The sequence below is a fragment of the Carassius auratus genome, chromosome 15 (assembly GCF_003368295.1).
Source record: "Carassius auratus strain Wakin chromosome 15, ASM336829v1, whole genome shotgun sequence".
Lineage (NCBI taxonomy): Eukaryota > Metazoa > Chordata > Actinopteri > Cypriniformes > Cyprinidae > Carassius > Carassius auratus.
This window is the reverse complement of record NC_039257.1, coordinates 19,870,254-19,882,397: the sequence shown is the minus strand read 5'-3', so window position 1 is coordinate 19,882,397 and position 12,144 is coordinate 19,870,254. Positions and strand designations below refer to the sequence as shown.

At 37.9% G+C, this 12,144-nt stretch overlaps 1 protein-coding gene and 1 pseudogene across 1 annotated transcript; both read right to left on the bottom strand.

Moving 5' to 3' along the window:
• Positions 1-1,181: 1,181 nt before the first annotated feature.
• LOC113115581 (olfactory receptor 52K2-like) lies at positions 1,182-2,686 on the bottom strand. Its single transcript, XM_026283154.1, has one exon. The coding sequence runs from the start codon at positions 2,684-2,686 to the stop codon at positions 1,739-1,741; it is 948 nt and encodes a 315-aa protein (XP_026138939.1). The 3' UTR covers positions 1,182-1,738.
• Positions 2,687-4,382: 1,696 nt separating this feature from the next.
• On the bottom strand, positions 4,383-5,888 carry LOC113115580 (olfactory receptor 52K2-like; annotated as a pseudogene).
• Positions 5,889-12,144: the final 6,256 nt, after the last annotated feature.

Here is a 12,144-nt window from a genome sequence, read left to right as displayed (position 1 = left end):
GCCTGGAATTGAACTGCTGGTTTTGTCTGGTCAGAGGAGAACTGTCCCAACCCCCCGACTGAGCCTGATTTTTTTCTCCATTCTGTCACCGATGGAGTTTTTGGTTCCTTGCCGCTGTCGCCTCTGACTTGCTTAGTTGGGGTCATTTAATTTACAGGGATATCGTTGACTTGATTGGAAATGATGGCACAGATAATATTTAAACTGAACTGATATGACTAGATCATTTACCCGGGGGGATTGTGAAGTACTATTTAGAAAATCTTCATTTGCACAAAATGCCCTCTCTATTAAAGGCTGCACAAATTGGAATAGTATACCAACGGTAATTAGAGAGAGCCCCACTTTTGTTTCATTTAAGAAACATCTTAAAAGATGGCTGAATAATAATCAAAAATGTATTCATTAAGTATGCAGGTAAAATTTGATAGGTAGTTTTATATATGTATTTATAATAAGCACTTTGGGATGTCTATGTACAGGCATTTATGCATTTTAAATTAATATTACAATAAGTACAATAAGGTATAGGAACTTTTATTGTTTATTTAGCTATATATGTATATTTGTTTATGTATATTGTCTGTTTGTTTTTTGGTTTGTATTTGTTTATGTCTGGGACTACGGATGGAAATTGGCATTGTGCTAAATCCGGCGTATTTACGTTCAACTTTGATTGTACGTTCATGAATATGCACTGTCCCATTTAAATAAATAAATGGAAAAAATTGAAACGTAAATGAATTCAATGATGAACTACCTTTACCTGTCCTTTTGCATTATTGACACACTGTTTTCCTAATTAATGTTGCTCAGTTGCTTACAGTCACAATTTTTATTGTTTAAAGCGCTATATAAATAAGGTGATTTGATTTGACAGTAAAAAATACATCGTGGAGCAAAGTGGAAACTGACAACAAGCCAATATACAAGACAGAACAGGTTGCTTCCGGTATGAAACAATATCTCGGCTTTTAAATTTGATTAAAAAAAAAAATAAATAAAAATTAATTCAAACTATAAATACCGTTTTGTAGCTCTTCAATGTATGTCATGACAGATCACTGTATTGCCTGTACTTACTGATGATTGCACTGTAATCTTTTCATATTTAATTAAGCACGACATAAACATGAATGAACATCAGAATGTAGGCTATTTTATTTCAACCATGAAAAAAACGTCAATACACACCAGTTTTCAAGTTTAAGTCCATCAATGATAAACTATACTCCTGTCTGATTTGTTTGTCGACAAGTAGGCAATTTGACATTTAATGATTGGTCGGATTGCCTTATTGGTCTATTGGTTCTGTTCTTCTGTTCTGTTACCATGGTTATTCATTGTTTGATTCATTCTGTTCATGTGTTCATCATTTGGTTTGGCTGGTGTCTCACTATTTAAAGCCTGAATTTGTCAGTTCCTGTCTATATGCATAGTTTTGCTGAAGTTTCTCAGTGTTCTTTGGCGTGTTTGCTTGTAGGTTAAAGACCTTGTTTGTGTAATTATTCATGAGAGTTGCCATTTCAACTACACTTCCTTATTTAGGTGTTATTTTGTGTAGCTATGGCATCTAAATTACGATAAAAAATATGTCCATCTGAGTGAAATGTACAGTTGACACAATTCACAACTCTTGCAATTTTTATAATTAACCTAAAACTTTAACAAAATGATATATCCTTACTTAAATGCTACAGTTTCAGCATATTGTTGATCATATTTCAAACTGATTTGTTTACAAAGGAAAGATCTTTACTTCACTTACAAGCTGAAGAAACTTTTGTCTTATTTCCTTTGTTCTCACTCCATAAACAATCGGGTTAAAACAACTTGGGAAAAGTAAATACATTGTGCTCACAAACACACGGCTGTTAGTAGAAAAATTATTTCTTATTCTGTATGACATGAATGCAATCAGGGCAAAACTCAAACCACTTGTCATGACAATGATGTGAGTAATGCAAGTGTTTATGGCCTTCATTTGGCCCTTGCCAGATTTAAACACAGAGACAAAAATCACAACATAGGAACCAGTAACAAGAATAAAGTCAAAAGTTGGTATCAGCAAAGCTGTCAAAAGTCCTACTAAGTTATTAATAGATATATCTCCACATGCTAACTGAACCAATGCCATGTGTTCACAAAAACAGTGATCAATAACATTTGTTACACAGAATGTTAGTTTTCCAGCCATAGAGACCATACTGATATTCAGGAGTCCATTTCTGATTAGTGGGACAACAACAAACTTAAGAAAGCTAGGGATTGCCATGTATTTATGATAGTAAAGAGGTTTACATATTGCAAAGTAACGATCCAGTGCCATCCACAAAGGCAAAGTAGACTGAAATGCACCAACATAATGAATGCAAAACATTTGTATCAAACAACCAACTAGGGATATCCCACCCCAGTTGAATAGAAAGCTAACAAGCATGTTGGGTACAAAAAATATAGGTAAGATTAAGTCTACAACAGCCATTAAACCTATTAGTACATACATGGGAGAATGCAGAGACTTTTGACCTATGATTAAATATAAAAGAATAGAATTTGCAGTGATGGACAATAAAAACATCAAAAAGAAGGGGATAAATAAAAAAGGCCTCCATTCCCCTAGACTGTAGAAACCATTCAGTTTGAAGTCTGTGAATAAAATATTTTGAGCAGAAAGATTCTTCATGTTGATCAATCCAATACAGTAGGCTATACTACAGTACGATACATTTGACAGTATTAGCTGAATAATTCCTTTTTAAATGTCCTCTTTGTTAAACAGTGATGTGAAGCGGTTGTGAAGAGATATTCAATAATCCGTGCTCTCCCAATATGTTGATGGATAGAAATCTATACAACTTATTTTACTATACTTTGTTTTTCTCATATCATAATGGTTGGTCTTACACGTTAGAGTGGAATGAAAACTTTATACGAATCATGATGTCTAAATACTCAACGCTGTGTTCCCATGAGCCTGTGCACTATTCCCACAGAGAAACAGAGATCTTCTTCACAATACAGGCCCAAAAAAGATCTTTCTGAATTGATGGTAATGCAAAATGTGCAATTTGATTTATTTATTATAAAGCAACAAATAAATTGGATATATTTCATTAGTACTTTTTTTTCTGTTATGATATCTAATATATGGTTAAAAACAAACAAAAAACAAACAAACACAGTCTGACTTTGCTGCAGCCTGGAATTGAACTGCTGGTTTTGTCTGGTCAGAGGAGAACTGTCCCAACCCCCCGACTGAGCCTGATTTTTTTCTCCATTCTGTCACCGATGGAGTTTTTGGTTCCTTGCCGCTGTCGCCTCTGACTTGCTTAGTTGGGGTCATTTAATTTACAGGGATATCGTTGACTTGATTGGAAATGATGGCACAGATAATATTTAAACTGAACTGATATGACTAGATCATTTACCCGGGGGGATTGTGAAGTACTATTTAGAAAATCTTCATTTGCACAAAATGCCCTCTCTATTAAAGGCTGCACAAATTGGAATAGTATACCAACGGTAATTAGAGAGAGCCCCACTTTTGTTTCATTTAAGAAACATCTTAAAAGATGGCTGAATAATAATCAAAAATGTATTCATTAAGTATGCAGGTAAAATTTGATAGGTAGTTTTATATATATATTTATAATAAGCACTTTGGGATGTCTATGTACAAGCATTTATGCATTTTAAATTAATATTACAATAAGTACAATAAGGTATAGGAACTTTTATTGTTTATTTAGCTATATATGTATATTTGTTTATGTATATTGTCTGTTTGTTTTTTGGTTTGTATTTGTTTATGTCTGGGGCTACGGATGGAAATTAGCATTGTGCTAAATCCGGCGTATTTACGTTCAACTTTGATTGTACGTTCATGAATATGCACTGTCCCATTTAAATAAATAAACGGAAAAAATTGAAACGTAAATGAATTCAATGATGAACTACCTTTACCTGTCCTTTTGCATTATTGACACACTGTTTTCCTAATTAATGTTGCTCAGTTGCTTACAGTCGCAATTTTTATTGTTTAAAGCGCTATATAAATAAGGTGATTTGATTTGACAGTAAAAAATACATCGTGGAGCAAAGTGGAAACTGACAACAAGCCAATATACAAGACAGAACAGGTTGCTTCCGGTATGAAACAATATCTCGGCTTTTAAATTTGATTAAAAAAAATAAATAAATAAAAATTAATTCAAACTATAAATACCGTTTTGTAGCTCTTCAATGTATGTCATGACAGATCACTGTATTGCCTGTACTTACTGATGATTGCACTGTAATCTTTTCATATTTAATTAAGCACGACATAAACATGAATGAACATCAGAATGTAGGCTATTTTATTTCAACCATGAAAAAAACGTCAATACACACCAGTTTTCAAGTTTAAGTCCATCAATGATAAACTATACTCCTGTCTGATTTGTTTGTCGACAAGTAGGCAATTTGACATTTAATGATTGGTCGGATTGCCTTATTGGTCTATTGGTTCTGTTCTTCTGTTCTGTTACCATGGTTATTCATTGTTTGATTCATTCTGTTCATGTGTTCATCATTTGGTTTGGCTGGTGTCTCACTATTTAAAGCCTGAATTTGTCAGTTCCTGTCTATATGCATAGTTTTGCTGAAGTTTCTCAGTGTTCTTTGGCGTGTTTGCTTGTAGGTTAAAGACCTTGTTTGTGTAATTATTCATGAGAGTTGCCATTTCAACTACACTTCCTTATTTAGGTGTTATTTTGTGTAGCTATGGCATCTAAATTACGATAAAAAATATGTCCATCTGAGTGAAATGTACAGTTGACACAATTCACAACTCTTGCAATTTTTATAATTAACCTAAAACTTTAACAAAATGATATATCCTTACTTAAATGCTACAGTTTCAGCATATTGTTGATCATATTTCAAACTGATTTGTTTACAAAGGAAAGATCTTTACTTCACTTACAAGCTGAAGAAACTTTTGTCTTATTTCCTTTGTTCTCACTCCATAAACAATCGGGTTAAAACAACTTGGGAAAAGTAAATACATTGTGCTCACAAACACACGGCTGTTAGTAGAAAAATTATTTCTTATTCTGTATGACATGAATGCAATCAGGGCAAAACTCAAACCACTTGTCATGACAATGATGTGAGTAATGCAAGTGTTTATGGCCTTCATTTGGCCCTTGCCAGATTTAAACACAGAGACAAAAATCACAACATAGGAACCAGTAACAAGAATAAAGTCAAAAGTTGGTATCAGCAAAGCTGTCAAAAGTCCTACTAAGTTATTAATAGATATATCTCCACATGCTAACTGAACCAATGCCATGTGTTCACAAAAACAGTGATCAATAACATTTGTTACACAGAATGTTAGTTTTCCAGCCATAGAGACCATGCTGATATTCAGGAGTCCATTTCTGATTAGTGGGACAACAACAAACTTTAGAAAGCTAGGGATTGGCATGTATTTATGATAGTAAAGAGGTTTACATATTGCAAAGTAACGATCCAGTGCCATCCACAAAGGCAAAGTAGACTGAAATGCACCAACATAATGAATGCACAACATTTGTATCAAACAACCAACTAGGGGATATCCCACCCCAGTTGAATAGAAAGCTAACAAGCATGTTGGGTACAAAAAATATAGGTAAGATTAAGTCTACAACAGCCATTAAACCTATTAGTACATATATGGGAGAATGCAGAGACTTTTGACCTATGATTAAATATAAAAGAATAGAATTTGCAGTGATGGACAATAAAAAAATCAGAAAGAAGGGGATAAATAAAAAAGGCCTCCATTCCCCTAGACTGTAGAAACCATTCAGTTTGAAGTCTGTGAATAAAATATTTTGAGCAGAAAGATTCTTCATGTTGATCAATCCAATACAATAGGCTATACTACATTACAATACATTTGACAGTATTAGAAAAAAGAATTCCTTTTTAAAAGGCCTTTTTGTTAAACGGTGAAGTGAAGCGGATGTGAAGAGACATACAATAATCTGTGTTCTCCCAATATGTTGATGGATAGAAATCTATACAACTTATTTTACTATGCTTTGTTTTTCTATCATAATGGTTGTTCTTACGCGTTAAAGTGGAATGAAAACTTTATACGATTCATGGTCTCTAAATACTCAATGCTGTGTTCCCATGAGCCTGTTCACTATTCCCACAGAGAAACAGAGATCTTCATCACAATACAGGCCCAAAAAAGATCTTTCTGAATTGATGGTAATTCAAAATATGCACTTTGATTTATTTATTATAAAGCAACATATAAATTGGATATATTTCATTAGTCCTTTTTTTTTCGTTATGACATCTAATATATGGTTAAAAACAAACAAAAAACAAACAAACACAGTCTGACTTTCTGTTGCAGCCTGCAATTGAACTGCTGGTTTTGTCTGGTCAGAGGAGAACTAACACACACGCAGACGATGGGGGACACACACGCACACTATGGGACAGGAAGACGTGGAGATCACTGGAGAGAGGTAAGCAGAGTAATGGTTAGTCCTTAGAGTAAGCAGGTAGGTATTGACCTATTTGCGAACAAGACTGGATGGCGACCGAGTGCGTGTGTGTGTGGTTTTTGTGGGAGTGGCTTGATTGCAGGTGGATGAGGAGCAGGTGGGTGTGATTAGTATTCCAGTGAGGGTGTGTACTGTAATAGGTTGATGTTGAAGCCTGGCTGTTACAGTGTCTGTTACAGTACCCCCTTCCCCATGGCCTGCTTCAACTCAACAGGCTCTGTGGAGAGGGAGACAGAAGGATGATGAGGTTTAAGGAGTGAGACATTGAATGTGGGGTCGATCCAATACTCAGGAGGAAGGTGACCGGGTTGATCTGCTCAGTGATGGTGAATGGGCCAATGAATCTGGGATTCAACTTGCGGCATGGTAGGTGCAGGCAGATGTCACGGGTTGACAGCCAGACCTTCTGTCCAGGTTGGTATTCTGGGGCGTCAGAACGGCGAAGGTCGGCTGTCATCCTGCGCCTACGTAGGGCCCGTTGTAGTTGGTGGTGGGCCGCGTCCCAGACCCTCTCGCTCTCTCTGAACCAGTAGTCGACCGATGGAACATCTGAGGGCTCTCCTGACCATGGGAAGAGTGGTGGCTGGTTGCCGAGCATGCACTGGAATGGAATGAGTCCAATGGTAGGTTGATGTAGGGAGTTTTGTGCGTACTCTAAAAGGCAAAGGGGGAGGAGTTGCTTCAATTTAAAAAAATGTTTTCAGGATTTCTCGGAGGGCAGGTTTCAAGTATAACTCGTTTGAAGTAATGGTGCTTCATATAACATTATCCAGAGAAACAAATGTTAATGATAAATCCCCTGTTGTGTTTGTACTGGCTACTGTATACAGGCCACCAGGGCACCATACATACTTTTTTTAAAGAGTCTGGTGATTTTACATCCGAGTTAGTTCTGGCTGAAGATAAAGTTTTAATAGTTGGTGATTTTAATATCCATGTCGATAATGAAAAAGATGCATTGGGATCAGCATTTATAGACATTCTGAACTCTATTGGTGTTAGACAGCACATTTCAGGACCTACTCATTGTCGAAATCATACACTAGATTTAATACTGTCACATGGAATTGATGTTGATAGTGTTGAAATTATTCAGCCAAGTGATGATATCACATATATCATCATTTAGTTCTGTGCAAACTTCATATAGCCAAAATTGTAAATTCTACTTCTTGTTAGAAGTATGGAAGAACCATCACTTCTACCACAAAAGTTATCTTCCTGATGTATCCAAATTCCTTAGCATATCCAAAACCTCAGAACAACTTGATGATGTAACAGAAACTATGGACTCTCTCTTTTCTAGCACTTTAAATAAAGTTGCTCCTTTACGCTTAAGGAAGGTTAAGGAATACAGTTTGACACCATAGTATAATGAGCAATGAGCAGCCCAAAAAATGGAGCGCAGCTGGAGGAAAACAAAACCAGAGGTACGTAATTTCGTTTTGCTTGGCGGGAAAGGAACCTATCCTACAGAAAAGCATTAAAAACGGCTAGATCCGATTACTTTTCTTCTCTTTTAGAAGAAAACAAACTTAACCCTAGGTATTTATTCAATACAGTGGCTAAATTAACGAAAAATAAAGCCTCAACAAGTGTTGACATTTCCCAACACCACAGCAGTAATGACTTTATGAACTACTTTACTTCTAAAATCAATACTATTAGAGATAAAATTGCAACCATTCAGCCGTCAGCTACAGTATCATATCAGACAGTGCACTATAGACCCCCTGAGGAACAGTTCCACTCTTTCTCTACTATAGGAGAGGAAGAATTTTATAAACTTGTTAAATCATCTAAACCAACAACATGTATGTTAGACCCTATACCATCTAAGCTCCTAAAAGTGGTGCTTCTAGAAGTCATGGATCCTCTTCTGACTATTATTAATTCATCATTGTCATTAGGATATGTCCCCAAAACCTTCAAACTGGCTGTTATTAAACCTCTCATCAAAAAAACCACAACTTGACCCCAAAGAACTAGTTAACTATAGACCAATCTCAAATCTCCCTTTTCTGTCCAAGATACTAGGAAAGGTGGTATCCTCACAATTATATTCCTTCTTAGAGAAAAATGGTATATGTGAGGATTTGCAGTCAGGATTTAGACCGTATCATAGTACTGAGACTGCTCTCCTTAGAGTTACAAATGATCTGCTCTCATCATCTGATCGTGGGTATATCTCTCTATTAGTTTTATTGGATCTTAGTGCTGCGTTTGACACAATTGACCACAACATTCTTTTGTATAGACTTTGTAGGGCCGCTACTCTTCACGCTTTATATGTTACCCTGAGATATCATCAGGAAACATGGTGTTAGCTTTCACTGTTATGCTGATGATACTCAGCTCTATATTTCTTCGCGGCCCGGTGAAACACACCAATTTGAAAAATTGACGATTGCCGCTATCGCCTCTGGCTTGCTTAGTTGGGGTCACTTCATCTACAGTGATATAGTTGACTTGATTGCAAATAAATGCAGAGACACTATTTTACTGAACAGAGATGACATCATTGAATTCAATGATGAACTGCCTTTGACTATCATTTTGCATTATTGAAACAATGTTTTCCTAATGAATGATGTTTAGTTGCTTTGACGCAATGTATTTTGTTTAAAGCGCTATATAAACAAAGGTGACTTGACTTGACTTGACTAGGAACTGGTTCCAAGAGTCCTGGTGGTCATGGCAGAAGGTACCCAGGAAGCGGCCGATCTCCTGTATCTTCCTCTCCCTCTGCCCGTTGGACTGAGGATGGTATCCAGAGGACAGGCTGACGGCCACACCTAGGAGTGAATGGAAGGCTCTCCAAACCCGGGAGATGAACTGAGGGCCTCTGTCAGAGACGATGTCTTTAGGAATGGCAAAGTAATGGAAGACGTGGTTAAACATCAACTCGGCGATTTCCATGGCTGTGGGCAGACCTTTCAGGGGGAGAAGATGACAGGATTTAGAGAACCAGTCAACAATAACGAGGATACATGTATTATTATCAGAGGGAGGTAGGTCAGCTATGAAGTTCACCCCTAGCTGTGACCAAGGGCGGTTCAGAACGGGCAGAGGGAGGAGCTTGCCAGATGGTAGGTGACATTGGCTCTTCGAGATGGCGCATTCCTTACATCCTTGCATGTACCTTCTAATGTCCGATGCCATTTAGGGTCACCAGAAGTGTTCCATCATCAGCGAGAGGGTTTCATTGACCCCCGGGTGGCCAGTGCCAACTGATGTGTGAGCTCAGTGGATGAGTGAAGTGCACCGTGTCCTGGTGATGTACTGCAAGCCCGGGAGTCAACCCAGCAGAGTGTTAGTGTAAGGATTGGAGGAGCACAGAGTCTCAGTTGACCAGGTGATAGGACTGATGATTACTTTATCTGGAAGTATTGTTTTGGCATCCTCCAGGTTTTCCTCAGGGGTGTAACACCGGGACAAAGCATCAGCTTGGACATTCTTGACACCTGGTCGGTATGAGATGGAGAAATTGAAACGAGTGAAGAATAGAGCCCAGCGGGCCTTTCTGGGGTTTAACCTCTTGGCCAAACGCAGGTATTCCAGATTTTTATGATCCGTAAGAACCAGAAAAGGGTGTTTGGCTCCCTTTAACCAATGCCTCCACTCCTCTAGCACTAGCTTGATAGCTAATAGCTCCTGGTTGCCGATGTCATAGTTGACCTCCAAGTTGAGCTTGCGGGAAAAGAAGGCACATTGATGGAGGCGGCTAGGATTCCCCAGCTGCTGGGAAAGGACCGCTGCTTCTCCGGTGGTGGAGGCATCAACTTAAATGAAGGGTCCATCTGGATCGGGACGGACTAGTAGAGGAGCGGTGGTAAAGGCCTCCTTTAGAGTGTGGAATGCCTCTGTGGTGGTTGGGTTCCAGGACAGAGACTTGGGCTTGTTGCAGAGAAGACAGTACTGTACTGTAGGGCTGCAACTAACGATTATTTTGATAATCAATTAATCTGTCGATTATTTTTACGATTAATCGATTAATCGGTTTATGTACTTATATTTTAGTCTTGCACATTTTTTCCCCAAGTAAATTATTAATAAAGGGTCTTTATCATTCAGCATAGATTTTTAAGAGATTTTAAACATTTTGCATTGTCATATGCTCATCAAAAAATTACCTGGAGTTGTTTTATTATGTGTTAGTAATCTTCTGTCAAACTCTTCTGCAATCAAAACACTGACCCATAGCAAATTTCGCAAGGAGATTTCAAATAATGTTTTCACCATGGCAGTCCTTAGAGCTCCTAAAGTAGTTTAACATCCCGAACAAACAAACTGGGAAACAGCTTTATAGGTTATGCTGTGAAATTGTAAACAATCGAAAAAAGTGCCAATGGCATGAAACCTGAATGGAACTTACATTTTAAAGGGGGGGTGAAATGCTCGTTTTCACTCAATATCCTGTTAATCTTGAGTACATATAGAGTAGTACTGCATCCTTCATAAATCCAAAAAGTCTTTAGTTTTATTATATTCATAAGAGAAAGATAGTCTGTACCGATTTTTCCCGGAAAAACACGACCGACTGGAGGCGTGACGTGTGGGCGGAGCTAAAGAATCACGAGCGCGAATAGGCTTTTGCGTTGAGAGTATGTGGAAGCTGTGACATTACCGTGAGGACAAAACCCATCATCCAAAACAAACCATGGCTTACAGTCAGATTCAGCCGTTTATTTATGATCCAGAATCAGATCCAGAGGCTGAAACTGAATGAAAGCAGCAGCAGCAACGACTCGCTCCGAGCGGGGCTCGAACCCGGGTCTCGGGGAGGCGGAAGCACTAACAAGGAGGCAGAGATATTTGAAGCAGTTTTACTCACCGCCTGCGGTTCCAACACACGATCGTGACCCTTTTTCCTTGGGATTGCATCATCCTTAAGAAATAAACGATACGCAAATCCGTCGTCAAACTGGGCCTTGTGAACAAGCATCTTCGAAATGCAGGGAACAAACAAAAACACTTGCACAACTCTGTTGATGCTCTGTAAAAATAAACTCCATCCACTGGTCCCTTAATGCTGTTTTTTTTTTTTTTGGTAATCTGTGCAGGGTTGTCTTGCCCTGGCAACCAAAAACGGTCGCGACGCTCTCGCTCTGATCAGTGAATCACTCTGATCAGTGAAATGTCTGTGCTGCTCAGCCTTGCAGTACGGGAGCGCGCGCTCTTCCGGCAAAAGTGCCTTAGGACACATATAAGGAAATTCCGCTCCATCTAACGTCACACAGAGCCATACTCGAAAAAAACTTTCCGAAACTTGTGACAAACCGGAAGGAGTATTTTGGGAACAAAAATACTCCTTCAAACGTACAACTTAATTTTTGAAACTTTGTCCATGTTTAGCATGGGAATCCAACTCTTTAACAGTGTAAAAAACTCTGTATGCATGAAATAGCATTTCACCCCCCCTTTAAAGTAAAATCCATAAGAAGGTTGTCCAGAAAAAAAATGGACACACACAAAAAAACTGCTGTTTGAAAAAGAGAATACTTATAAAAAAAAAAGTGCATTTCAAATATATTTAAACATTTAACTCTCTCATTCAGTCATAATTAAGCTGCAAGACTGAATTATG

What these genes read in the sequence shown, in the direction of transcription:
- LOC113115581 (XM_026283154.1), bottom strand. Translation starts at nt 2,686, where the DNA reads ATGAAGAATCTTTCTGCTCAAAATATTTTATTCACAGACTTCAAACTG.